Source organism: Bombina bombina, chromosome 1 (assembly GCF_027579735.1).
Source record: "Bombina bombina isolate aBomBom1 chromosome 1, aBomBom1.pri, whole genome shotgun sequence".
NCBI lineage: Eukaryota > Metazoa > Chordata > Amphibia > Anura > Bombinatoridae > Bombina > Bombina bombina.
Genome location: NC_069499.1, coordinates 832290246 through 832317733, shown reverse-complemented (window position 1 = coordinate 832317733; position 27488 = coordinate 832290246). Strand labels below are relative to the sequence as shown.

The 27488-nt window shown below is 40.6% G+C and overlaps 1 protein-coding gene across 1 annotated transcript in view; it reads right to left on the bottom strand.

Moving 5' to 3' along the window:
• Positions 1-410: 410 nt before the first annotated feature.
• The window catches only part of CETN2 (centrin 2), a 129818-nt gene continuing 102740 nt past the window's right edge, over positions 411-27488 (bottom strand). Inside the window, exons 3-5 of the mRNA XM_053699446.1 lie at positions 26623-26751; positions 25583-25720; positions 411-2883 (exon numbers count right to left, since the gene is read on the bottom strand). Coding sequence (XP_053555421.1) covers positions 2794-2883; positions 25583-25720; positions 26623-26751 — 357 coding nt within the window. The 3' untranslated portion in view covers positions 411-2793. The remainder of the gene's footprint in view (positions 2884-25582; positions 25721-26622; positions 26752-27488) is intronic.

The window sequence follows — 27488 nt, the reverse complement described above, 5'->3', positions numbered from 1 at the left end:
TATTTCCCACAAGTAATGAATGAAGCCGTGGACTCTCCTCCCCTTTAGATGGAAAAAAAAAACTTATCTAATTTGCTTAATTCTCTTGATATACTTTGTTGAAAAGCATACCTAGGTAGGAACAGAATGACCTGCTGGGAGCTAGCTGCCCACTTGATGTGTTTAGCTAGCTCTCAGAAATTCTTTGCTGCTCCTTAACAAAGTATATCAAGAAAAAGACACAAATTTGATAATATTAGCAAATTAGAAAATTGTTTATAATCAGAATAATGAAAGAAAAAATGTGGGTTTCATGTCCCTTTAAAGTAAAGTAAACTTTAGAATGAACCCTGATATTTTTTTTGTAATAGCGGCAAAAATTACGAATAATAAGCAATATATTAAATCCAGAGATAGTTCTGTACCAGATATTCATGGGTTCTCGCACATTTTTTACTGGAAAGGTTTTGCCAACTTACAGACATTACAAATGTATAACAAATTTGTGCTTAAAACACTTTTATAAAAACACATCAATATATTATATTATAATGCACACAGAAAACTTGCTACAATAAAGAGAAATGTACGTACAATGCATGAACTATACTTAACAAAAAATAAATTTCTTTGCATGTGAAATAGATATCTACATACATACACACATATTCATTATATAAACACATATACATACATACATACATATATATATATATATATATATATATATATACACACACACACACACACACACAGAGCTTGGGATTTCCAGTGGTCCACTAGTCACGGACAACTTAGAAATTTGACGTTTTTCTATCTTTAACATTGCGAGGACTAGTAACGTTTTCCCTATTGGCTTTTAACCCATGACTGGTAAGCCATATTGATACTTTTCTACTCGTTTGTGTATATATATATATATATATATATATATATATATATATATATATATCTATATATAAAATTGCAAGTGGTATTTACCACCTTCTTGGAGTATGCAGAATGCTGCTTCTTTTTCCTAAATATAAACCATATAGTATGAGGTCCTATATGGCCCGTATTTGAGGAAAGAATACAGAACTAGAGAGGAATTCATATAATTAAGCATGTCAGGGCAGACCTTCATATGTCATTACTTTTATTGGTAAGTTTACATTTTGTTTTCTCTTACACCTTTGTGATATTTATTATGGTACTAGTGATGTCAGTACTAAAGAAACCAATATGAAGGTGTGAGTTATACCAACTGTGCAATGATTTTGAAGGCAGAAAAAATAGCTCTGAATGTAATTACTACCGGTGCCACAACTGTAATACATTGTATTCACCTGGCACCTTTAGTAGGGTTGGGACAAAAACAAAATCTTATTATATACAAGGTAGCAAAAATATGCAAAAGAAAACAGGATGCCCCTTCCCTATAATTAATTATTAATAGAGCATACAAAGATAGATTCCAAATTAAATTGATACATTCAATTCTCTATTGGGAAACGTCAGTCACATCACACACACACACCACACTATTAACAACACGTTTACCCTGCATTGTTCATTGTAAATAAATCATGAAATAAACATGGGAAGAAAAAAAATTAGATCTGTCTCCCTGATTGTGGTCATTTACATACATAACACATGAGACAATTGCTAGCGGGCAAAAATATGAAGTCATTCTTAAGGAATGTACCTATTTTATTATACTATATTTATTTATACTAAATTTAAAGGAAGCTCTCATATTCTCACACCATATATGTGTAATTATTTTTGATAATATCAACACAGCCTCCGGTATAACAAGAACTTAGTTCTTAGTAGTATATAAACCAATTAGTTTACAATACTTTAAGCATCCAAGCTTAACTTTGGCAATTATAATAGAGTAATTCGGATTATTGTTTAGTAGATCTTCAACAGATTCCCTATTGTGACCATAATCACAGATCTACGTTTTTTTCTTCCCATGTTTATTTCATGATTTATTTACTAAAATGAACAATGCAGGGTTTAAGTGTTTTTAATAGTGTATGTGTGTGATGTGACGGACGTTTCCCAATTAAGAATTATATGAATGTAACAATTTAATTTGGAATCTATATTTGTAAAAAGCTATGTAAATCCAGTCCCAAAACATACAAGACATAAAATGCAGTAAAAAAAAACCCCCAACAACATATGGTCTTAGTTTACAGAGGTAGTGCATGAACCATATAACCCAAGTGCTCATGAATAACCATATATTTACTCTACACAGGTGGAAACGGTACGGTACAGGACTGAAGTCCACTGGAAGGTTTCAAAAAGGCACAATATACCTCACTTAGAACCTGAATATGTCCCTTTGCAAGTGTGATAAACCAAATTAGCAGCCATATTCATTTCTAACAACAAAAAATAATTTACAGATGACCGCCCTCTATAAACCATCAAGTATGTAATCACTGGGTACTTTTTTTTTTAAGAGAGATATGAGACTGTTGCTAGCTGTTTTTACATATTTTTCCACTTAACTAAAAAAGGAAAATATTTTAACATATCCCATAAGAAATGTGCTAAGTGGCACTTAATGCAAAGTGTATGGATTAACACAAATACAGTATGACAGGACAACAGACGCATTACTAGCAGAACGATTAAAACACAATCCATCAACAATGTATGTCCATCACATACATGAATTTTTATATATCTATGACCCATGGTCACTTGAGGCAATTTTGTAAATGTGTTCCCTTTTAATAATGCCTAGATGCCTTGTTGCAATGAGAAAACCATTCCTTCCAAATGTAATTCAATGTTAACCGATGTTGCTCAGTATAAGCTGGTCTTCTTCATAATTCTTAGGAATTCCTGTTCATTCACTTCTCCATCACCATCTCGATCAGCTTCATCAATCATCTCCTACAAAATAAGATGCAAAAAAATGTAAAGGAAGAGAGATTAATATAAGACCATTCATGAGAAACAAATCAGATAATGAATATGTTACAGGCACATCATTTATTCACTTTACATAACTATAGAGCATTAAGAAAGTGAGTAAATGATGCATGTGACCTATACATTAGCTATTAACAAGTTTATCAATAAAACATAGTTATTCCAAATGAAAGACACAGGGCCAGATTACAAGTGGAGCGCTAAATATCGCTTGTGATAATATGCGCTGATATCACAAGTAAATCACAATGTGAAAGTGAGCTTGCATTTGCATTGCTAGGAAGCATTGCGGTCAAGAGCACACTTCCAAAGGCTCCTATAGACAGCATCAGAACCTTGGGCAGCGAAAGGGGGTAAGTAGCACAGCGATGGGCAGAATTTTTAAATATATATGTGTATGAATATATATACGTGTTGATATGTGTAATATACACATGTATATTACACATATCAACACAAATATTTACATTGCGATCTATGGGAACACACGGTTCCCATAAACTGCAATGTAAAGGCACTTTTCAGTATCGTTATTTTTCTAACACCCCCCTCCCACCAACTTTAGACCTCAAAAGCTGTCTTAATCGGTTGTTTTTCATTTCTAAAAAAATTGCTACTTTTTTCTTTATGTTGAGGGCATTTGGGGCACTTTTAGAAAATTAACCAGAGATCTCTGAGAACTCTGGTTAATTTTCGGAGTGCTAATTGCTACCGTGAGGTCACGGTATCGATACCAGCCACTTGTAATGGCTAGTTAATTATTACGCTCCACTTGTAACCTAGCCCACAATGTTTTACTAAATTTCTTATTGAATATAATAATTTTAATGTTAAGGTTTTTTTTTCCAATTAAATGATTTTTATTGTTTTCCGAACAAGGTTACAGGAATACAAAGGCACAACTGTACAGATACCAACAACAACCAGTTACGGATCAAAAATAGCAACCTCGGGATAGTTCAATGTAGTTTAGTGATTCCTTTATCAGGAAATTATTCAAAAGCGCAAATGCTTCCAGCATCATGGGATGCTTTAGACTACAATATACAGCTATATTAGTAATACTAATTGAACACATTATCATTATGATGAATCTATATACCTTGTTCCCAGATAAATATAACATCAGCAATAAAATCTTGTTTACCTATAAACGTGTAATATATTTTTTCTAATTCAAGTACATGGCTCACTTCCCTAACCCACATAGAATATGTGGGGATAACCACTTTCTTCCAGAACCTAGGTATCAAGCGTCTAGCACAGTTAAGCATACAATGGAGTAATTTCCTCCTATACATACAGGTGATATTTGGGATATCGCTCAGTAGAACCATAGTTGGGGTAAATTCAAGGGGACTCCCTAAAGTGATATCAACATGTTTATTTATATTGTCCCAGTATGTTCGGAGTAGGGGACAAAACCACCATTTGTGGTGAGAGGGTGCCCGTTTCTCAACAGTGTCTCCAGCACAATGAGGAGGAACTGGGGAAAAAGTAAATTTATGCTTACCTGATAAATTAATTTCTTCTATGGTACGACGAGTCCACGGATTCATCCTTTACTTGTGGGATATTATCCTCCTGCTAACAGGAAGTGGCAAAGAGCACCACAGCAGAGCTGTCTATATAGCTCCTCCCTTAGCTCCACCCCCCAGTCATTCAACCGAAGGTACAGGAAGAAAAAGGAGAAACTACAAGGTGCAGAGGTGACTGAAGTTTAAAATCAAAAAAGAAAATCTGTCTTAAAATGACAGGGCGGGCCGTGGACTCGTCGTACCATAGAAGAAATTAATTTATCAGGTAAGCATAAATTTACTTTTCTTCTATAAGGTATGACGAGTCCACGGATTCATCCTTTACTTGTGGGATACAATACCAAAGCTACAGGACACAGGTGAACGGGAGGGACAAGACAGATGGTTAAACAGAAGGCACCACTGCTTGAAGAACTTTTCTCCCAAAAATAGCCTCAGAAGAAGCAAAAGTATCAAATTTGGAAAAGGTATGAAGCGAAGACCAAGTCGCAGCCTTACAAATCTGTTCAACAGAAGCATCATTTTTAAAAGCCCATGTGGAAGCCACCACTCTAGTAGAGGGAGCTGTAATCCTTTCAGGAGGCTGCTGTCCAGCAGTCTCGTATGCCAAACGGATGATGCTTTTCAGCCAAAAAGAAAGAGAGGTAGTCATAGCCTTTTGACCTCTACGTTTTCCAGAATAGACAACAAACAAAGAAGATGTTTGACGGAAATCTGTGGTTGCTTGCAAGTAAAACTTCAAAGCACGAACCACGTCCAAGTTGTGCAACAGACGCTCCTTCTTAGAGGAAGGATTAGGAACAACAATTTCCTGATTAATATTCCTATTAGTAACAACCTTAGGAAGGAATCCAGGTTTGGTACGCAAAACCACCTTATCAGCATGGAAAACAAGCTAAGGCGAGTCGCATTGCAATGCAGATAATTAAGAAACTCTTCGAGCCGAAGAGATAGCAACTAAATACAGAACTTTCCAAGATAGAAGCTTAATATCTATGGAATGCATAGGTTCAAACGGAACCCCTTGAAGAATTTTAAGAACTAAATTCAAACTCCATGGCGGAGCAACAGGTTTAAACACAGGCTTGATTCTAACTAAAGCCTGACAGAACGACTGAACGTCTGGAACATCTGCCAGACGCTTGTGCAGGATTGATAAGGCAGATATCTGTCCCTTTAAGGAACTAGCTGATAGCCCCTTCTCCAATCCTTCTTGGAGAAAGGACAAAATCCTAGGAATCCTGATCTTACTCCATGAGTAGCCTTTGGATTCGCACCAATAAAGATATTTACGCCATATCTTATGATACATTTTCCTAGTGACAGGCTTTCGAGTCTGAATCAAGGTATCTATGACCGACTCAGAGAAACCCTGCTTGGATAAAATCAAGCGTTCAATCTCCAAGCAGTCAGCCGCAGAGAAACTAGATTTGGATGCTGGAACGGACCTTGAATCAGAAGGTCCTGTCTCAGTGGCAGAGTCCATGGTGGAAGAGATGACATGTCCACCAGGTCTGCATACCAAGTCCTGCGTGGCCACGCAGGTGCTATCAAAATCACTGAAGCTCTCTCCTGTTTGATTCTGGCAATCAAACGAGGAAGGAGAGTAAATGGTGGAAACACATAAGCCAGGTTGAATGACTAGGGTACTGCTAGAGCATCTATCAGTACTGCCTGAGGATCCCTTGACCTGGACCCGTAACAAGAAGTTTGGCGTTCTGACGAGACGCCATCAGATCCAATTCCCCATTGCTGAATCAATTATGCAAACACCTCCGGATGGAGTTCCCATTCCCCCGGATGAAAAGTCTGGCGACTTAGAAAATCCGCTTCCCAGTTCTCCACTCCAGGGATATAGATTGCTGATTGATGGCAAGAGTGAGTCTATGCCCATCAAATTATTTTGGTAACCTCTATCATCGCTAGAGAACTCTTTGTTCCCCCCTGATGATTGATATATGCTACAGTCGTGCTATTGTCCGACTGGAATCTTATGAATCTGCCTGAAGCCACGCCAGAAGCGCGTTGAATATCGCTCTCAGTTCTAGAATATTTATCGGGAGGAGAGCCTCCTCCTGAGTCCACAAACCCTGCGCTTTCAGGGAATTCCAGACTGCACCCCAGCCCAATAGGCTGGCGTCCTTCATCACTATGACCCATGCTGGCCTGCAGAAACACATTCCCTGGGACAGATGATCCTGTGACAACCACCAAAGAAGAGAGTCTCTGGTCTCTTGATCCAGATTTATCTGAGGAGATAAATCTGCATAATCCCCATTCCACTGTTTGAGCATGCATAGTTGCAGTGGTCTGAGATGCAAGCGAGCAAACGGAACTATATCCATTGCCGCTACCATTAGTCCGATTACCTCCATACACTGAGCCACTGAAGGCCGAGGAATGGAATGAAGAGCTCGGCAGATGGTTAAAATCTTTGATTTACTGACCTCCGTCAGAAATTTTTTTTATGTCCACTAAATCTATCAGAGTTCCCAGGAATGGAACTCTTGTGAAAATTCTGGGAGCTGTGGCCAACCCGAAGGGAAGAGCCACAAACTGGTAATGCTTGTCCAGAAAGGCGAACCTGAGGAACTGGTGATGATCTTTGTGGATAGGGATGTGTAGATACGTATCCGTTAAGTCTACGGCAGTCATATATTGGCCCTCCTGGATCATTGGTAAAATATTCCAAATCTTGAAGTATGGGACTCTGAGAAATTTGTTTAGGATCTTGAGATCTAAAATTGGTCTGAAGGTTCCCTCTTTTTTGGGAACCACAAACAGATTGGAGTAATACCCCTGCCCCTGTTCTGCTTTCGGAACTGGGCAGATCACTCCCATGGTATATAGGTCTTCTACACAGCGTAAGAACGCCTCTCTTTTTGTCTGGTTTACAGACAATTGAGAAAGATGGAATCTCCCCCTTGGAGGAGGATCTTTGAAATCTAGAATATACCCCTGGGTTACGATTTCTAAAGCCCAGGAGTCCTGAACGTCTCTTGCCCAAGCCTGAGCAAAGAGAGAAAGTCTGCCCCCTACTAGATCCGGTCCCAGATCGGGGGCTACCCCTTCATGCTGTCTTGGTGGCAGCAGCGGGCTTCTTGGCCTGTTTACCCTTGTTCCAAGTCTGGTTAGGTCTCTAGACTGACTTGGATTGAGCAAAATTCCCCTCTTGCTTTGCAGCAGGGGAAGAGGTAGAGGGACCACCTTTGAAGTTTCAAAAGGAACGAAAATCATTTTGTTTGGTCCTCATCTTATTTGTCCTATCCTGAGGAAGGGCATGGCCTTTCCCTCCAGTGATGTCTGAAATGATCTCTTTCAGTTCAGGCCCGAATAGGGTCTTACCCTTGAAAGGGATGGCTAAAAGCTTAGATTTTGATGACACATCAGCAGACCAGGACTTAATTCTTTCATTACAGATGCCGCTTTTCAACTGGCTAAATTAGCGGCAAAGAATTCAGGTTTTGCCATTTTAGCGCATAGAGCGTTAGCTCTACGCGCTAAAATGGCAAAACCTGAATTCAATGCCGCTAATTTAGCCAGTTAAAAAGCGGCATCTGTAATGAAAGAATTAGCTAGCTTGAGAGCCCTAATTCTATCCAGAATATCATCTAATGGGGTCTCAACCTGAAGAGCCTCCTCCAGAGTCTCGAACCAAAAAGCAGCTGCAGTAGTTACAGGAACAATGCACGTTATAGGTTGGAGAAGAAAACCCTGATGAACAAATATTTTCTTTAGGAGACCCTCTAATTTTTTATCCATAGGATCTTTGAAAGCACAACTGTCCTCAATAGGTATAGTTGTACGCTTAGCCAGGGTAGAAATAGCTCCCTCCACCTTAGGGACCGTCTGCCACGAGTCCCGCATGGTGTCTGATATGGGAAACATTTTCTTAAAAGTAGGAGGGGGAGCGAACGGAATACCTGGTCTATCCCACTCCTTAGTAACAATGTCCGAAATCCTCTTAGGGACCGGAAAAACATCAGTGCAGGTAGGAACCTCTAGAAATCTGTACATTTTACACAATTTCTCTGGAACTACAATAGGGTCATAATCATCCAGAGTCGCTAAAACCTCCCTGAGCAATAAGCAGAGGTGTTCTAGTTTAAATTTATTAGCCGTCATATCTGAGTCTGTCTGAGGGAACATCTTTCCTGAATCAGAAATCTCTCCCTCAGACAGCAAATCCCTCACCCCTAACTCAGAACATTGTGAGGGTACATCGGATATGGCTAATAAAGCGTCAGAGGGCTCAGCATTTGTTCTCACACCAGACCTACTGCGCTTCCCCTGCAACCCAGGCAGCTTAGATAAAACAGCAAGCAAAAGATCCACGGCGCTCACCTGCACCACGTGTATATCCGGCAGCGTTTTCTTCAGCGTGCACACGTCAAAGGGAGCCTGTTCCTGTTGGAGGGTGCAGCTGGAAAAGCGTCCCCGTTAGAACGCAAACAAAAGTTCCAGTGTATGCAAATTCCACAGCAACTCCTACTCACAGGAATTAAGAAATCCTTAGTATAAGGTAAAAAACATTTTCTTTATTGGTGGTGAATACAGGATAAAACCATAAGGGAGCAAACAGCTCACATCAGCAGGAAAGAGTATCCGGTAGTGCAGAGATAAAACCTCTGTGAGGGTAGTATTCATAACTGCAGCCATATCTTGCAGGGTGAAAGAATTAGACGCACTAGAAGTAAATGGCATCGCTTGTGCGGGCGTTAATGGTTGTGACACTTGGGGAGAATTAGATGGCATAACCTGATTCCCTTCTGACTGAGATCCTGCAACATACTTTTAGTAGCTAAAATATGTTCTTTGCAATTTATTGACCTTTCAGTGCATGAGGGACACATTCTAAGTGGGGGTTCCACAATGGCTTCTAAACATATTGAACAATGACTTTCTTCAATGTCAGACATGTTGAACAGGCTAGTAATGACTACAAACAAGCATGAAAACACTTTATTTAGTGAAAAAAATAATCTTAAAAAACGGTACTGCGCCTTTAAGAGAAAAAAAAGCATACACGTTCTGCAAAACTGCTTTAAAATGCACCAAATTTTTCAAATTTTTGCAAGCAGACTCAATATGTGTAGTTAAGTTTGCTCCACAAGGAAATTTAACATTTAACCCCTTAATGTGCAAACCAGATTGAAATCAGGCCTAAATCCGGAAAAAACACCCCCAGCACCTTGCCACAACCCTGCTGTGGCGCCTACCTGCCCTCAGAGATAGTAAATATGGGGTTAAAGCTTCGATTTGGCCCAAAACATTCACAAGGGCACTCAGGAGTTGGAGCTTGCTGCTTACTGAGTGAAAACAACTGAGCATCTGAGGCACGAAAATAGGCCCCGCCCATCTCACTCAATGTCTCTACAGCCTCAAAGAACCGCACCAGAGCGGTTTAAAACTAGCCATGTGGGTTCTGAGACCCAAAAAATAAGCCAAGTGTACCCTCAATAAAGTTGCCCAAAAAACGTTAACAGCACTCCCAGTTCATAAAACGTCCCACAAACATTCAAAACTCAGTGTCAACCATTTTTGTAATTAGCCCCTTATGTAAGCTTAGTAATGCCTTTCTATAGCTCTTAGGATTACTGCTTACCCTTACCCTCATGGGGATACTGTCAGCCTTTCTGAAATACACAGTCTCTCCAGAAAAAAATGACTGAACACTGCTATGTAGCATGAAAACGTTCCTCACACTGAAGTTTCTTGTACCCCTCAGCCTCTGTGGGAACAGCACTGGATCTTAGTTACAAATGCTAAGATCATCATCCTCCAGGCAGAAGTCTTCATCCATCTGCTGCCTGAGAGTAAATAGTACACACCGTTACCATTTAAAACAAAAAACTCTTGCTTGAAGAAATTAAAAACTAATATTTTATCACCTCTTTTCCAACTACTGCAGGAACTTGAGAACTCTAGGAATTCTAAACTAATTTCAATAGAATCCCCTTTTGAGCACACCAGTAGACAACGTCTTGCTAAACCTTATGATAAATACGTCTGATAACAGGTTTCCTAGTATAAATTAAGTTGTCAAAATCTCTGGGACAGCACTAAGTGAAAAAATTGCCCCCAGGATCATCTTTGTGAGATCCTGATAGAAAAAAACATGCATTGTGGGCAGAAGATCATTTGAACTAGATCCACAAACCAAATTCTGGAGCAATCATAATGTATGAGTCTTTATTCTGGCTACTCCAACCTGGCTGAAGAAAAGAGGCCCACAACCGTTTGCTCTTAGATGTTGTAACTTTATTAAGGCATGTAGAACAAAGTTGAGCAGGCTGATCTACTAGAACCTCCTCACAATAAACAGAGGGATGAGACCTAGTCAAAGAGGGCGAGCCCTCTAACGCGTCAGAGTCCTCCACAGCTTGCTCTGTAATTAAGGACTAGATTAACTTAATATATAGGCACCTTTATAACCTCCAATGTCCGGGGCACTCACCACCACCTATGACCCGAACTACAGAAACCGTTTCGTCTCCTGCGCCGCTGATCAACAGAGGAAGATAGATAGCCACACCCGGTCACATGGAATGCCCCTGCCTAATAATCCCCTTTCTAGGAATATTAACCCTTGATTCTATAAAGATAAAAGGCGTCACACTGTGACCGTCTTCCATGTTATCATTATGTAATAAAAAATGAAACAAACAATCTTACCAGAATCTACGCCGCGGAACAGAAACACTGCCCTTCAAATGTGACAGGTTAGTAGCCTCGCTCCTGACATGGACTTGAGTGCAGGGATTTAACCTCCAGCGGGACCTAAGACATCAGGGTGCAGGGATTTAACCCCGGCAGCATCAGGAAGTCTCCTTTAACTACTAACAATTAAAAAACAAGTGTAGAGCTGGTGCCTCGCCTCGCTCCTGACATGGACTTGAGTGTAAAAAGCAGGCAGGGAAACTCGTCAACGCCGATTGCTTGTGGAGCTGTTAATATGAGTCAGGATGGTTTTGCAGAAAGACTCTCCCTGCATCTCCGGACTGCAACTTTCACCCAGGCTCTCACTGAAAGGCTGACAAGGACTACTTAAAACTACAGTCCCAATGCGAAGAGTACTACCCTCCATAAGAGACTACTCCGATCTTCGGCACTTCTCTGATGTCCTCCTGTGACAAAAGGCAAAGAATGACTGGGGAATGAGGGAAGTGGGGGAGGTATTCACTGAAAGGCTGACAAGGACTACTTAAAACTCCAGTCCCAATGCGAAGAGTACTACCCTCCATAAGAGACTACTCCGATCTTCGGCACATCTCCTTATGCTGGATTATGTATTGAATCTAAGCATACTGGTGTATGCTTAGATTCAATACATAATCCAGCATAAGGAGCCCCTTTAATATTAAAAGTTTTAAACAACACAAGAGTCCCTCTTTACAATTCTTGCGATATATGCATTCCATAATTTTCAAAGCTCTTTGGATCATTGTGAAAACATAGTAGTGCAGACAACAAAACTCCTAACAGTATAATTATAGTAATATATAGATTCTATGTGCTTCAGAGCTTATTGTTGCATGTTATAAACTTATAGCACAGACAGAAACACACTCACCGATTGTATATCTTCCAGGACTTTAGGGAGTATGGACCCCTATGGTATAAATGTCAGATAGAGTGAGACTCCACATTTTTCCAAATATCAGAGGCTACCTAGATCGACCAATCATAGCAGCATCCACTATAGGAATACATTGTAGTCCAATTGTATATTCAACCCTTTTGGAGTCCCCGTGTCAAGTCAGTAGATCCAGGATGCTTCCACTTAAAGAAGTTTTGTTTGTCTGTCACCCCCTCTCCTCGGGGGAGGAACATGATCGATTATCATAGTCCTCAAACTGGCAGCCGTGTGTCCAGCTTGGTAGAAGTGTCTGGCCACCGGTTGGTCCGATGTTTTTTTGTCAATCGCTGTTCTTATGGCATGACGGTGATTCGCCATCCTCTCTCGGAAGGTAGTCGAGGTTTTGCCAACATAGACAAGGGAGTACGGACACATCTATATATAGATAACATAAGTGCTGGTGCAGGATAACCTATGGAAGATTTTGTATTTCTTTCCTGTACGGGGATGATGAAAATGAGCCCCAGTAAGCATGCTATTGCATGTAGTACAATCTCCACATCTATAGCATCCTAACTTCTTCTTACCATCAATCCATGTGCCTTTTTCATAGCACTTAACGGGGTCATTGTGTACCAGGATGTCTTTCAAGTTAGATGCTTTTCTGTAGACAATACGCAGAGCTTCCATTCATGTAAATGGGAGAGATTTGTCCGATCTTACAATATCCCAATTCTCTTTCACAGATTTCTACAGTGTTTTGTGTAAAGGAGTAAACGTTGTAAGAAAGTTAATGTTATCTTTTGTGGTATCACTACACTTAAGTATTTCTCGTGGCTGTAACAGTGTCATCTGATCATATTGTGACAATTTAGCATGTGTCTTCTCAATATCCCTAGTTTTGTAGCCTCGCTGTTTAAGCTTAGACTTCATCTCTTCTTCTTGGGCACTCCTAGTATCCGCAAGTGTGTTGTTGCGTGCTACTCGCATAAGCTAAGAGGAAATCACCCCCCTTTTTTGATGTTCAGGGTGAAAACTGGTAGAGAGTAATAGTGAATTGTTATCAGTGGGCTTAGAATACAGTGATGTAGTGAACTTGTATCCCTCATTATCAGAATTTATGTCAATATTCAAATCTAAAAAAAGGTATTGTCTTATTGCTATAGGCCAGTTTAAAGCGTATTGTAGATTCAAGCCTATTAAGGGTATAAACCCAATGGGTTAATGACTCAGCTGAACCTCTCCATATCAGGAATACATCATCTATGTACCTGACATAGAGTTTAATATTGCTGACAGACTGGACGTTCATGACAATAGTCTCATACCAGAGCATATAGAGGTTGGCATATGCAGGAGCCATGTTTGAGGCCATAGCAGTCCTTGCTACCTGTAGGAAAAAATCCCTCTCAAATCTGAAAAAAATCTTCTCCAAACAAAAGGAAAGTAGTTCAAGCAGGAACTCTATGGGCGGCCAATGATGAACCAACCATTAATCTGACAGCCTGCACTCGCCACCATGGGGGATGACAGTATACAGGCTGTCAACATCCATGGTAACCAATAAGTCACCAGTTTCCAGCCAATTTATATTCATCAATTTCCTAATGAGTGAGGGAGAATCCAATATGAAGGAGAATGATTCTTTTACCACTGGTTGCAAGTGGTAATCTATAAATTCTGCTACCTTAGAGCACAATGAATCCCTGGCAGACACAATGGGTCTGCCAGGGGGTTTTGTCAGGGTTTTGTGTATCTTGGGCAATAGGTACAGTACAGGAAGCACTGGAAAGGAAACAGTCATGAAATCATCCCTGCTTCAAAACCACACTTAAGAATACAATCTAATTCTTTTTTATAGGATGTCGTTGGATTACCCCTAAGCTTACAATATATATCAGAGTGGTGGTGGTACTATCAGATAGTTGCCTGTATGCCTCATCATGATAGCTGGAGTAATTTTGATTAACAATCGAGCCCCCCTTATCCGCAGCATGTATGACAATAGAATGATAATTTTTAAGACTTTGTAAAGCATCCCTCTCCTCTTTAGTGAGGTTTGGGTACTATTTTTCTGTTTTGGTTTGGTCACAAGAATCAGTGACCATTCGAGTTTTTACGGATAGAGGGGTTGAGGTTGATAGGGTCAAAATTACTACGTGATTTGAACTTGTTGGATATTGGCTGTTCTTTGTCCTTAAAAAAAATCTTTCATTTTCAGCTGTCTTTGCAGCTTATAGATATCCACATTAATGTGGAATTGATCGATTTTAGGGGTAGGGACAAAGGACAAGCCTTTATTCAACAATCTCTTTTCATTTTCACTAAGGGGTCGATCACTGAGATTAAAAATAATGTTTACCTCCTCTGGATGGACTTTTTCTTTGTACCCTCCCCTTCTGACATATTGTCTATGTCGTTTCTTTTTGAAGGCGGGGGGGGGGGGGGTTTGTTGGACGATCTTGTGGTGATCCCCCCTAAAGGAAGTCCACTACCACTAGCACTATTAGATGTGTCCACATCACACTCTGATGAGTCACCCCCGCTGCTGTCAACTGTGTCAATGTTTGTTTTATTATTGAAATGTCTCCTGCGCCTAGACTGAAATCTGGTGTCCTCCCTAACATAAAGCCACCTGTACACTCTTTTTTCACGGTAATCTGTTTCTACAGTGGTTAGTTTGTTATTATTATAAGGACAACGGGTCATTTCGGTATTTATTGACCTGTACTTGTAATTTTTTTACCCAGTCTTCACTAGTGTCATCAGTCAGGGTTTGGAAGCTGAGTTGTTTTGCTTCATCTATTTCAATTTTAATCAAATTAAGCAGTCTATTGGACTCTTCAACTACCATGAGTATAAGATCATAAGAGCATTTGTTCAAAATTGAACACCACTTCCTACAGAAGTCAGGGTTTGATCTTCCTATAGAAGGAATGTTCTTAATACGAAAACCTTGAGGTATGCTCTTATTCTTGTTGTAGTTGGATAAGTACACCGCATGCAAATGGTGTTCAACCTCTCTCTTTTGCAAATTTAGTAATTTATGGTAAACATCAAGGGGTGTTTCTCCCCTCAGCTCATGTAAATCAGTTGTTACACGGATCTGTTCTGCATCCGCTTCAGTAAAGACAAAAGAATCTTTGTTTACACAGTCATCTCCAGTATTAGATGGTATTTGGGGTATCCCAAGGCTTCCATGTTATGATATCACTAGAAAGGCTTATCCAAAGAAAACCATGTAAAAATAGCCAAATCCAGCATATAAGGCAGTTTGTGCAAGGGAATGTCTCTTTAAAAGCTTTTTAAAACCAATTACCCAGCCAATGTGATTCAGCTGTAGCAGAAAAAGGCACTTCAGAGGGAATAACAGGCAGTAATATGCGTTAGTTCAGCCACAATATGTGACAATATGTTGAAATTTTAGAAAAAAGCACAACACAATATGCAGGGTGCAACCTCAACAAAGTATATCAAACATCCAAATTAGGTGCACTCACTGTTACAGAGCCACATCTTCCAGGGTTCTGCGTGCAGTGTATACAGCAGTCACAATTAATCCCACAAGCAGAATAAATACGCTGCACTCACCGGTCTTCAAAGCAAGTTCAAATTTTAATAGTTCCTCACATCAATGTCAGCATAGTTCTATGATCCCAAACGTTTCGGTACCAAATCGGTAACTTTCTCAATGGGCAGAAGAAAAAACCTGTGTCCTGATAGCCTCCATTGAACCCACACACCCACTCACCTAATATACCCTTCAGTGCGGACAAGACTTCCGGTACTCACTAGGTGCAACCCCCATCACGAGTCATTGCTCCTTTGTCAATGTCCGGACGAGCGCATGGCTAATTAGCATACGGAAGTATCCATACGTCACCATTCAATTTTTACACAGTAGCGATCGTGTTTGGCGTCACCCCAGCAGCATAAGGAAGTCTCCTTTAACTACTAACAATTAAAAAACAAGTGTAGAGCACCAGTATGCTTAGATTCAATACATAATCCAGCATAAGGAGCCCTTTTAATATTAAAAGTGTTAAACAACACGAGTCCCTCTTTACAATTCTTGCGATATATGCATTCCATAAATTTCAAAGCTCTTTGCATCATTGCGGAAACTTAGTAGTGCAGACAACAAAACTCCTAACAGTATAATTATAGTAATATATAGATTCTATGTGCTTCAGAGTTTATTGTTGCATGCTAGAAACTTATAACACAGACAGCAACACACTCACTGATTTTTATACCATAGGGGTCCATACTCCCTAAAGTCCTGGAAGATATACATCTTCCAGGACTTTAGGGAGTATGGACCCCTATGGTATAAATGTCAGATAGAGTCAGACTCCACATAAGACAATACCTTTTTTAGATTTGAATTTTGACAAATTCTGATAATGAGGGATACAAGTTCACTACATCACTGTATTCTAAGCCCACTGATAAGAATTCACTATTACTCTCTACCAGTTTTCACCCTGAACATCAAAAAAGGGGGGGTGATTTCCTCTCAGCTTATGCGAGTAGCACGCAACAACACACTTGCAGATACTAGGAGTTCCCAAGAAGAAGAGATGAAGTCTAAGCTTAAACAGCGAGGCTACAAAACTAGGGATATTGAGAAGACACATGCTAAATTGTCACAATATGATGTTAGAGCCACGAGAAATACTTAAGTGTAGTGATACCACAAAAGATAACATTAACTGTGTTACAACGTTTACTTCTTTACACAAAACACTGGAGAAATCTGTGAAAGAGAATTGGGATATTGTAAGATCGGACAAATCTCTCCCATTTACACGAATGGAAGCTCCACGTATTGTCTACAGAAAAGCATCTAACTTGAAAGACATCCTGGTACACAATGACCCCGTTAAGTGCTATGAAAAAGGCACATGGATGGATGGTAAGAAGAAGTTAGGATGCTATAGATGTGGAGATTGTACTACATGCAATAGCATGCTTACTGGGGCTCATTTTCATCATCCCCGTACAGTAAAGAAGTACAAAATCTTCCATAGGTTATCCTGCACCAGCACTTATGTTAGCTATATATCGATGTGTCCGTGCTACCTTGTCTATGTTGGCAAAACCTCGACTACCTTCCGAGAGAGGATGGCGAATCACCGTCATGCCATAAGAACAGCGATTGACAGAAAAACATCGGACCAACCGGTGGCCAGACACTTCTACCAAGCTGGACACACGGCTGCCAGTTTGAGGACTATGCTAATCGATCATGTTCCTCCCCCAAGGAGAGGGGGTGACAGACAAATAAAACTTCTTCAAGTGGAAGCATCCTGGATCTACCGACTTGACACGGTGACCCCAAAAGGGTTGAATATACAATTGGACTACAATGTATTCCTATAGTGGATGCTGCTATGATTGGTCGATCTAGGTAGCCTCTGATATTTGGAAAATGTGTAGTCTGACTCTGACATTTATACCATAGGGGGCCATACTCCCTAAAGTCCTGGAAGATATACCATAATACACACTTTAACAATAAAAGCGCAACCACCATAAAATATAGCTCTCTCCCAGGCCTGTTATTTTTTGACATAATAACGCCAGCTCATGGACAGCAAACCGCATCTCCCAGCATCAGCCCACATATATATAAGTGATAAATCAAACACACTGATAAATATCAATATAAAAGGGAATCCAGGTACACCATTTCCATTCCTATAGTGTCTACTGATTATCCCTCCCCAATTAGGGAAAAATGTCAGCCTGTTCTGATGTATCAAGTCTCCCCAGAAACAAATGACTGAACATACCTCAATGCTGCTTGTAGCATGACACGGTTCTCCACACTGAAGATATTTCTTTACACTACCTTCAACTGCTCAGTGGAAAACCAGTCGGATCTTAGATAATGTTTGCTAAGATCATTAACATCAGGGCAAAACAATAAGATGTCTCCACTCCTCCTAGGGATTAAGTGACTGATGATTTCTCCCTGAGAAAAATAGTACTCACTGACACCATTTTAAAATAAAAAACTTCTTGATTGAAGAATCTAAATTAACACCTCACTTTACCTATTCCTATCACTAACACAGGCAAAGAGAATGGGGTGGGAGGGAAGGGAGGAGCTATACATACAGCTCTGCAGTGGTGCTCTTTGCCACTTCCTGCTGACCAGGAGGCGTAATCCCATAAGTAAGGATGAAATCCGTGGACTCGTCATATCTTGTAAAAGAAAGTAAGCTAGGCTGAAACCCCAAGGAACCACTAAAACATCTGTCAGCTCTGCCTGGGGATACCTGGACCTCAACCCGTATCGAGGCAGCTTGCAATTGAGTCTGGACACCATAAGATCTATCTCCGGCGTTCCCCATCTGAGACAAATCTCCGCAAACAGCTCGGGATGAAGAGACCATTCCCCCGGATGGAAGGATTGTCTGCTGAGAAAATCTGCTTCCTAGTTGTCCACACCTGGAATGTGAATCGCTGAGAGCAAGCAGCCATGGGACTCCGCCCACTCCAGAATACGAAGCACCTCCCTCATCGCGAGGAAGCTCCTCGTACCCCCCTGGTGGTTGATGTAAGCCACCGAGGTAATGTTGTCCGTCTGGAATCTGATGAAACTGACCGACTCCAGAGAAGGCCATGCCTTCAGAGCATTGTAAATTGCTTGCAGTTCTAGGATGTTGATTGGAAGGAGAGACTCCTCCCTGTACCACTTTCCTTGTGCCATTCTGGCACCCCAAACAGCTCCCACACCTTTATACCACCAATGGCTGGGGCACTCACCACCTTCTAGGACCCGGACAACAGAAACCGCTACGTCTCCTGCGCCACAGATCAACAGGAAGGATAGATAGCCATGCCCAGTCACATGGGATGCCTGGCAGGACCGCCCCTGCACTAGGGAAAACGTGCCAAAATTGTCCACGCAGGATTCCCGCAAGTCACCTGAAGTTCCACACATTGCCAGTGCCTCATCTCGCACATAACGCAGCAATGACACAATAAACAATATTATGTATAAAACCCCCCTGTTCAATAATCCCCGTTCCAGGAATATTAACCCTTGATTCTGTAAAGATAAAAAGGCGCCACACTGTGACCCTGTCTTCTATGTTATCGTCATCATCAATAAAAAATGAAACTTCTTACCAGAATCTACGCCGTGGAACAGGAACACGGCCTCTCAAGTGTGATGAATAGTAGCAACGCCTCCACCATGGAGAAGAAAGCAGGCAGCGAAGCGAAGTTAGACAACGCCGATTGCTTGAGGAGCTGTTAATCTGAGTTGGGATGGTTTTGCAGAAAGAAACTTCCTGCATCTCCGGACTCTTAACTTTCGCCCAGGCCCTCACTGAGAGACTGACGGGACTACTTAAAAACTCCGGTCCCACTGCGAAGTGTACTACCCTCCATAAGAGACTACTCCAAAACTCTGGCACTCCTCTGCCATCCTCCTGTAACGAAAGGCAAAGAATGGGGATGAGGGAAGTGGGGGAGGTATTTAAGCCTTTGCCTCCTCCTGGTGGGCAGGTTCTTAATTCCCAACAGTAATGAATAAAGCCGTGGACTCTCCTCCCCTTTAGATGGAAATAGCCAGTGTCCCTGTTTACTTGGTACTTAATTGAGAATTTCTAAAATATTTTACTGAAAGCAAAGACATGAAAAACGAAATTTTTGCTTACCTGGTAAATCTATTTATTTCTTGACACGGCGAGTCCACGGATCATCATCAATAACTGTTGGGAATACCACTCCTGGCTAGCAGGAGGAGGCAAAGAGCACCACAGCAAAGCTGATAAATATCACTTCCCTACAACAATCTACTAGTCATTTGACCAAAGGAAATGAGAGGAAGGATGTAACACAAGGTGCAGTGGTGCCTGAGGGTTTATATAAAAAAAACTGTCTGAAAAATACAGGGCGGGCCGATGACACAGATGATAAGGGAGGGACAAGACAGGTAACCTAAACAGAAGACACCACTGCTTGCAAAACCTTTCTCCCAAAAGAAACCTCAACTGAGGCAATAACAAATTCACAGAATTCAGAAAAAGAGAACAAGGAAGACCAAGTCACAGCCTTGTGATCCATTCCACAGAGGCCTCATTCTTGAAGGCCCAAGAAAAAGAAAAACAGCCCTAGTGGAATGAGCTGTGAGTCTCACAAGAGGCTGCAGTCCGGCAGTCTCAAAAGCCATACAGATAACACTTCACAACCAGAAAGAAGTGGCAGAGCTTTCAGACCCTTACGGTTTCCAGAAAAACAAACAAACAATTCGGAAAACTGACGAAAGTCCTTCGTAGTCTGCAAATAAATTGTAAAATCCTGCACAACCTCCCAGTTGTGAACTGACAAACCTAAAAAGAAAACCAAACCTGGTAAAAAGAACTACCTTATCTGCATAAAATATGAGATAAAGGGAAACACACCGCAAAGCTAAGTATTTCAAAAACCCTCCAAACAGAAGAGAGGCAGTAAGAGACAAACCACATAATATCTTATGGAAAGCATTGGCTCCAACAGAGCCTGCTGCAAAACTCTAAAAAAAAAGGAAAAATGCTCTAAAGTGGAGCAACTGACGTAGCACAAGCCTGATTCTGATCAAGGCATGACAAAAGATTGCACGACTGATACATTCGTCAGACGCTGAGCAGCAAAATAGATCGGGCAGAAATCTGACCCTCCAGAGTACTGACAGCCCAACTCTTCTCCCGACATTCCTGGAGAAAATAAAAATTCATGGGATTCAGACCCTACTCCAAAAGTAGCTCCTGTATTTACACAGAAAAAGACATTTACATCATATCTTATGGGAATTCTTACAAGTACCAAATTCCCAAACCTGAAACATGGGCTCAATGACCGCGTCAGAAAAAAAACAAAACACACTTAAAAAAGTGTACTACCTCAAAACAGACAGCTTCAGAGAAGCGAGATTTGGGTGAAGGAGTAGAACCTGATTAGAAGGTCCTTCCTCAAGACCAATTCCAGTTGGAAGAGATGCCACACTCACTAGTACTGACAACCATATCCTGTGAAACCAGGTAGAGGATGATAGACTTACCAAAGTCTTTACTTGCGTGATATAAGCAATAACTTGTGCACAGAGAGCAAATGGAGTAAGACCGATCCAGCTCCGGCACCCTCCATGGAAGGGTGAACCAAGAGAAAAACTCCAGATGGAGAGCCCACTACCCGGAATAAAATGTCTATCTGCTCAGGAAGACCGATCCCCAGAAACCACTCCTGGAACGTGCATGGCATATAAAAGTAATTGCGGGCTTTGGTCCACCGAACAATCCGAGCCACCTTCATCCTGGCTAGGAAACTCTCTGAGGATAAAGGAAACCACTGAGGATACTTTGCCATAAAGTTCTCAGGAAGCATCTGCCTTGAGACAGATGCACCCACCACGTGAGAGAGCCTACAGTCAACTGATCTAGATCTATACTTTGATACTGATCCGAAAGATCCCTGTCATAAACAGAGCATGCCAAACTGCAAAACTCGGAATGGAATTAAACAAAGGGAATGATGTCCATGGAATGAACATGAGACCTATTCCCCCATACCAGAATCAATTAAGTCTAACGGTAGACTGCAGACTAGAAAGAAGGGTACTATTTGGACCCCTTAAAAACTATCCTCGTAGATAGAACCAGAGAACTCTTATCCAGAATCACTTTCCATCTGTAAGAACAAGAAAGTACAACAATATCTCTAAAAGAGAGATAGCTGCTTGAAATATGGCATCTAAACCAATATCCAGGTAGGTCGTCGCTACAATTCCCGTTCCCGTACAATTCATTGTCAAGGAGCTCCCAGAACATAGAGAAGATTCTGGAGACTGAGAAAGGGCCAACCTAAGAAGCCGCAGACTGAAAGGCTTGACTAGAAAGGCGAAGCTCATGAACTTGCTGATCCCAGTGGATGGGAACATGATATACGCATCCACCCAGACAATAGTCATCATGCTTACCCAGCAAAGCATAGAACCAATAAACTCTGCTTGAAGGATGGTACTGATGAGACACTTTAGGTCTAGCATGGACGAGAAGTCCCTTTTATTGGATAACCACAACAGATAGGTATAGAAGATAAATAACCACTCCCAGGGAGGAAACAATCCTATATACATTTCAAGAATGCCTCTCTCTCTTTATTTGGTCTGCAGACTAACATAAGAGAAGGATCCCTGGGAGGAAGTTATGAAATCTATTTATAACCTTGATTACAGTGTTTACAGCCAAAGTATTCTAGGCTCGATAAAAAAAGATAAAATCTGTCCCCCACTTGACCCTATCCCGGATCGGGGAAAAACCTCTCTTACTGAAAAAGGCTCAGCAGAGGACCTTTTAGAATGCTTCCCCTTGTCCCAAGACAAAAAAAATTGGACTCATCCCCCATGAAAGAGAGAGAAAGATTGTTCCTTGCAGTTAACAAAGTAACTTAAGTTACTCTGGCGACCTTAAGGTCTATTTCTTGGCTATGGTTGAAAAGACCTTCCCATAAAATCAGAAATAATTTCCGCCAGACCATCCTAAACAAGGTTGTGCCCTTGTAAAAAGCGCCAGAAACCTGAACTTGGAGGAAGGATCAACTGACCAAGATTATAGCCAAAACGACACTCAGGCTAGCATAATAAAGCCAGCTATTTTGGCTCACATTCTATTTAGACAAGGCCCATGTAAAGATGCTTTATATCGTAGTGCCTTGCACATGTATGTATATATGTATTGGGTACTTGTAAAGCGCAACAAATCACCTGTAAGGGTGTCAAGGCACTGCTCAATTTATCAACCTCGGAAGGATGAAAGGCTGAGTGAAACTAGCCGGAGATCGAACCTGCAACTCTCAGGTTGCTACAGAGCACAGTCACAATGCATTTGCATGCTGATCTCTCCGTCCAGCTTGATTAAGAAGCCTCCAGCTATTCCAGGGAGGAAATTATGCCCTTCTACTAAAAGCGCCGTGCCTTTAGTGGAAAAATAAAAGTCTTTAAAAGACAGGAGACAGGAAAAGTCTCGATAGCACGTCTAGAGATATTTCCACATAGGAAGGAACACCATAAAGATGATCAAGTTGCAAAACTTCCAAGGGTTGACAATGATAGGATATCAGTGTCGTCCAAGTAGTCAAAACCTCCTTAAACAAGTGATCAGGCATACATCTGAATATTACCACTTCAGAATCAGATGAAGGAATTACACTGTCCTAATTTGATATTTTCCCTCAGAGGCTACCCACGTATCCTCCACTCTCAGCCTTATGAGGAAGGTCAAACTGAGTAGCAGCAGGAGCATAAACCTTACTATCTGATCTCTAACCTTCCCTTGCGATTTCCCATTAGTATAGGAAAGCAGACAATGCCGCAGATATCGCAGCAGATACCTGAGCACAGAAAAATTCTGCAAGCAATTTAGCTCCTCCAGGAGACTAAGAGGAAAATGCAGGGCACAGTATGTGATGCCATAAGGCCTGGGACATTGAAGGAGAAAACTGTGGCATTGTTTAAACAGTATCATCCCAAGAGACAAGTTAATAGTGACATAACATGGAAACAGTGCTTTTTAACTCTGTGAGGACAGACTGACACTTTAAATGTTCCTAGATAACCGCATGTCTAGGCATAAATCTTTTTTTTTTTTTTTTTTTTTTTTTAATTAGGTGAAACAAGGACTTAACTATTAAAAGAGTGTTTTACTCTAAGCCGAATTCAGAAATTGTGCTGGCACTCTAAATGCACTTAAATTGCTGTGGTATCTTGAGATAAATAATTTTCTCATGGGTATAAAACCCTCCTGTTGGCTCCTATTACTGTGTATTACTGCTGAGCCACAGGTTAGCCTACGTGAAACATGAACTTAAAACACTAAACGACTGTTTCTTAAACTATACATGAAAGACAAAATGTACAATATAATTAGAACAACTTCCCAGGAAAAAAAAGTGTTGTCTCACCATCAGGGTAACTAAGATATAAGCTACTAATTTCCAGGAAAAAGAAACAACTAGACCAAGCTCTTGCCTAGTCTAGGATTAAAATTCAAAGTACAAAAACATCCGTCTCCAGATAACAGCCCACATGGTTGCTCCGTTCTGAAACGGACAGAATAAATATGGCGCCGTTCAGATCCTTATTAGAAGGAAGCAGAGTCCCACTGAGGGGAAGAAGCGCGCAATTTCACAAAAATGGTGCACTGCTAGATCGTAACAAATAGGCAGCGCTGGAGTATAGAAAAAACATTGTCAAAGACCAAATCTTGTCGGGGCAAGAGAAGTCCGCTCCTAGCAAGGGAGCTGCGGCATCTCCGACCAGTACACATTGTCCCTGAACGATTCTCCTCTCTGCGGTAGCAGAATAGCAAGGGAGAGCAGCCTGCTTAAACGAAAAAGTGTTCCGTTTTCACCATACCAATGAAACACAGTCTCCATCAGTGTAATAACACCATATAAGGCAGATAAAACCCTTCCACATATGTCACATAACGAAATGAGGGGTTAAAGATATGTCTCTATCACATACTTAAACGTGCCTGCACCCTGCCCTTAACGATATACTTACAAAGGATATTTGTGTCCCATGAAAATGCAGATATTAAAGAAAAGTGCCAAATCTCCCTAAAAGACCCAAAGGCACTTACCTGCCTCTAGCAGTCCGGCAGGAGGACTGCTTACCTGGCATGAGAGGATGCCGCTCCTCACATAGGCCTGTAGAAGAAAAGAAATATCAGAGAAAACCTATTCTGGCTTTCTGTACTAGGGCAGCAGAGTGTTAGGAAAACGCAGCAAGGCCCACCTTACAAGTTCCTAGCTGCTTTAAAGCCACCACTGCCCTACTGAAGCGACTAACGTGGAGTAAATCTTGAGAGGAAAGAACAGAGCAAGCTTGTTCTGCTTTCAAAATAATAAAATCTTGATTGAAGTCAGACACCAAACACTTCACCTCCTCCTTGCACAAGAGGCAAGAGGATTGTGGGTAGGGAAGTGATATTTTTCAGCTTTGCTGTGGTGCTCTTTGCTTCCTCCTGCTGGCCAGGAGTGGTATTCCCAACAGTAATTGATGATGATCCGTGGACTCACTGTGTCATTAGAAAGAAATACTGTTCCTCTTTTTCCAACTACAACATTTTTATCCTTACTCATTCTCAATGAAAAAATATGGTTAGGCCATAAACCAAATTCAAGACGCCCTTCCCTGTTGTGATCTTGGCCTGTTTTCTGGATCTTGCCTTAAGTTTGTCCTCTTGCTGAGTTACCCATTTTACCTAGGTGCTGCCTTTTAGAACATCATTTTGGACTATTCTCCTGGTTCCTGATTTAGGCTTAGGTTATCCTGACAATTCTTATGTACTCTGTCTGGCACTCACACCTGCTTTCAGTCCGGTTACATGGCTACAGATTCTGGCTTGTCCCTGAACTTGGTTACCGCAACATTAATCCAGTAAACCAACAAGGTAAATCTCCAGTTGCCTTTACAGCATCATACACATGGTACTTTAGGAGATATATTACCATACACAATAAAAAATAAATAATTAATTCACACCTGTAATTCTTCATCAGTTAGGTTTTCACCAAGTTCTTTGGCTACACGTTTCAAATTTTTAAAAGAAATTTTTCCAGTTTCGTCATCGTCAAACAATCGGAAGGCCTTCATTATCTCCTCTTTGGAATCCTTTTCAGCCTTATAAAATAATAATAAAAAAAATAAATAAATAACAGTAAATTAAGGAATATGGAACAATACTATATTAAACCATTCATTATTCATGTTTAAAAGAGAAAGCAGAAAATTCCAGTAAAAACAGTAGAATAGCATAATAAATAAATGCATACTATAGAGACAATGCAAAAGCACTGCTGAATTTCAAATGAGTAGTAGATTGTATTCTGACAAATGTAAAAATCTTCCTTCCTAATGCATCATGTGACAGCCATCAGCTAATCACAAAAGGCATATACATATATCCTGTGAGTCATGCTCAGTAGGAGTTGAGAGAAAGAAAGAGAGGGGGGGGGGGGGAGAGATAGAGGAAGATTTATTCTCTCATTTAGAGGAGAAATGCTTAGTATTTCTGGCTGGATTGTCTCTTGGTAGTCACCTGAATGTAAGTTTTTCCAGCTCATGTTTGTTCTCAGTTGAATGTCTCACTTTTCTTTTTGGCAAATTACTCTTGGGTGTCCCTAAGAGTAAGAAGGGTAAACCAGAAATGATCTCCTTGCTTGCATGTTCTAGAGAAATGCAACTCCAACTCACTGGAGATTATTGTTTAGATGGCATTGCCTGGCATTTTAGGATTGGGCTGTCTTTGGGCAGTATCAGACTGATATGCTACAAGATATTTATCCTCTATTGCATGATGAGCTAAAAGACTGCACCCTGAGTGATACTGGCCTTATGAACAAGCAAGGAAGATTTTCCAGCTCAAGTTAATTTTTAGTTAGGTGGGTCTCCCTTTTCTCTGAGAAAATGATACGATTTTTAGCATCAGTATAGCTATGAAAGTCAATAAAATATAAAAAGGTTATTTTATTGTATAGTTACTTTATGAAATTTTAACATAGCAAAATGTGAACAAACCTTACCATTTTCTGTGTCATGGCAGACATGAAGTCACTGAAGCTGATTTTTCCTGTTCCTTCCTTATCAATATCTGCAATCATCTTTTTAATCTCCTCTTTCTTGGGTTCAAATCCTAGAGCTCGCATGGCAACCTATAATAAAATAAGTTATGCACTTGTGAGTATATACTAATTTATTTTAAAAGTTTAGATTAGGACGCTTAAAGTGAATGTAAATTTAGATGAAAATGTGCCCGGTATTTAAAAATCTGATTAAAAACGGGCTCTTTAATTAATCAAAATTTACATTTCACTCGTGTTGTGAAAATACTTACCTTTTAATCTTGACAGCCACTCCAGTGATTCCCCGGTTGTCGCAAGTCTCTTCATACGTCAGAAATGATGGATCGGTCATCCTCCAATCACAGCTCCCCCCCCGGGAAATCAGTGTCTGATTCAACGCTGTAATTGGAGGAAGCCGGATTCCTCATTTTAGCCCTGGGAAGAGGCTTTGCGATGTGCGGGGGGAAGCGATGCAGCGACTGTCAAGATTAAAAGATAAGTATTTTCACAACACAAGTGAAATGTAAATTTTGATGAATTAAAGTGTCCCTGTTTTTAATCGGATTTTTAAAAACTGGGCACTTTATCACCTAAATTTACATTCACTTTAAACATAGTTTAAAAGTGGAAATGTAAGGAAATTAAATGAGATGGACAACCACACTAAACAAGCATGTCCTGATTAAAGTCTGTTCTAAAAAAGTCACAATACATTTTAAAAATCAATAGATTTGATACCCCTTAACCATAAAGAAGATCTGCATCTACATCAGATGAGCTAATCAGGAATCAAGCAAATTTGACTCATGCAGAGGCACCTCAGCGTT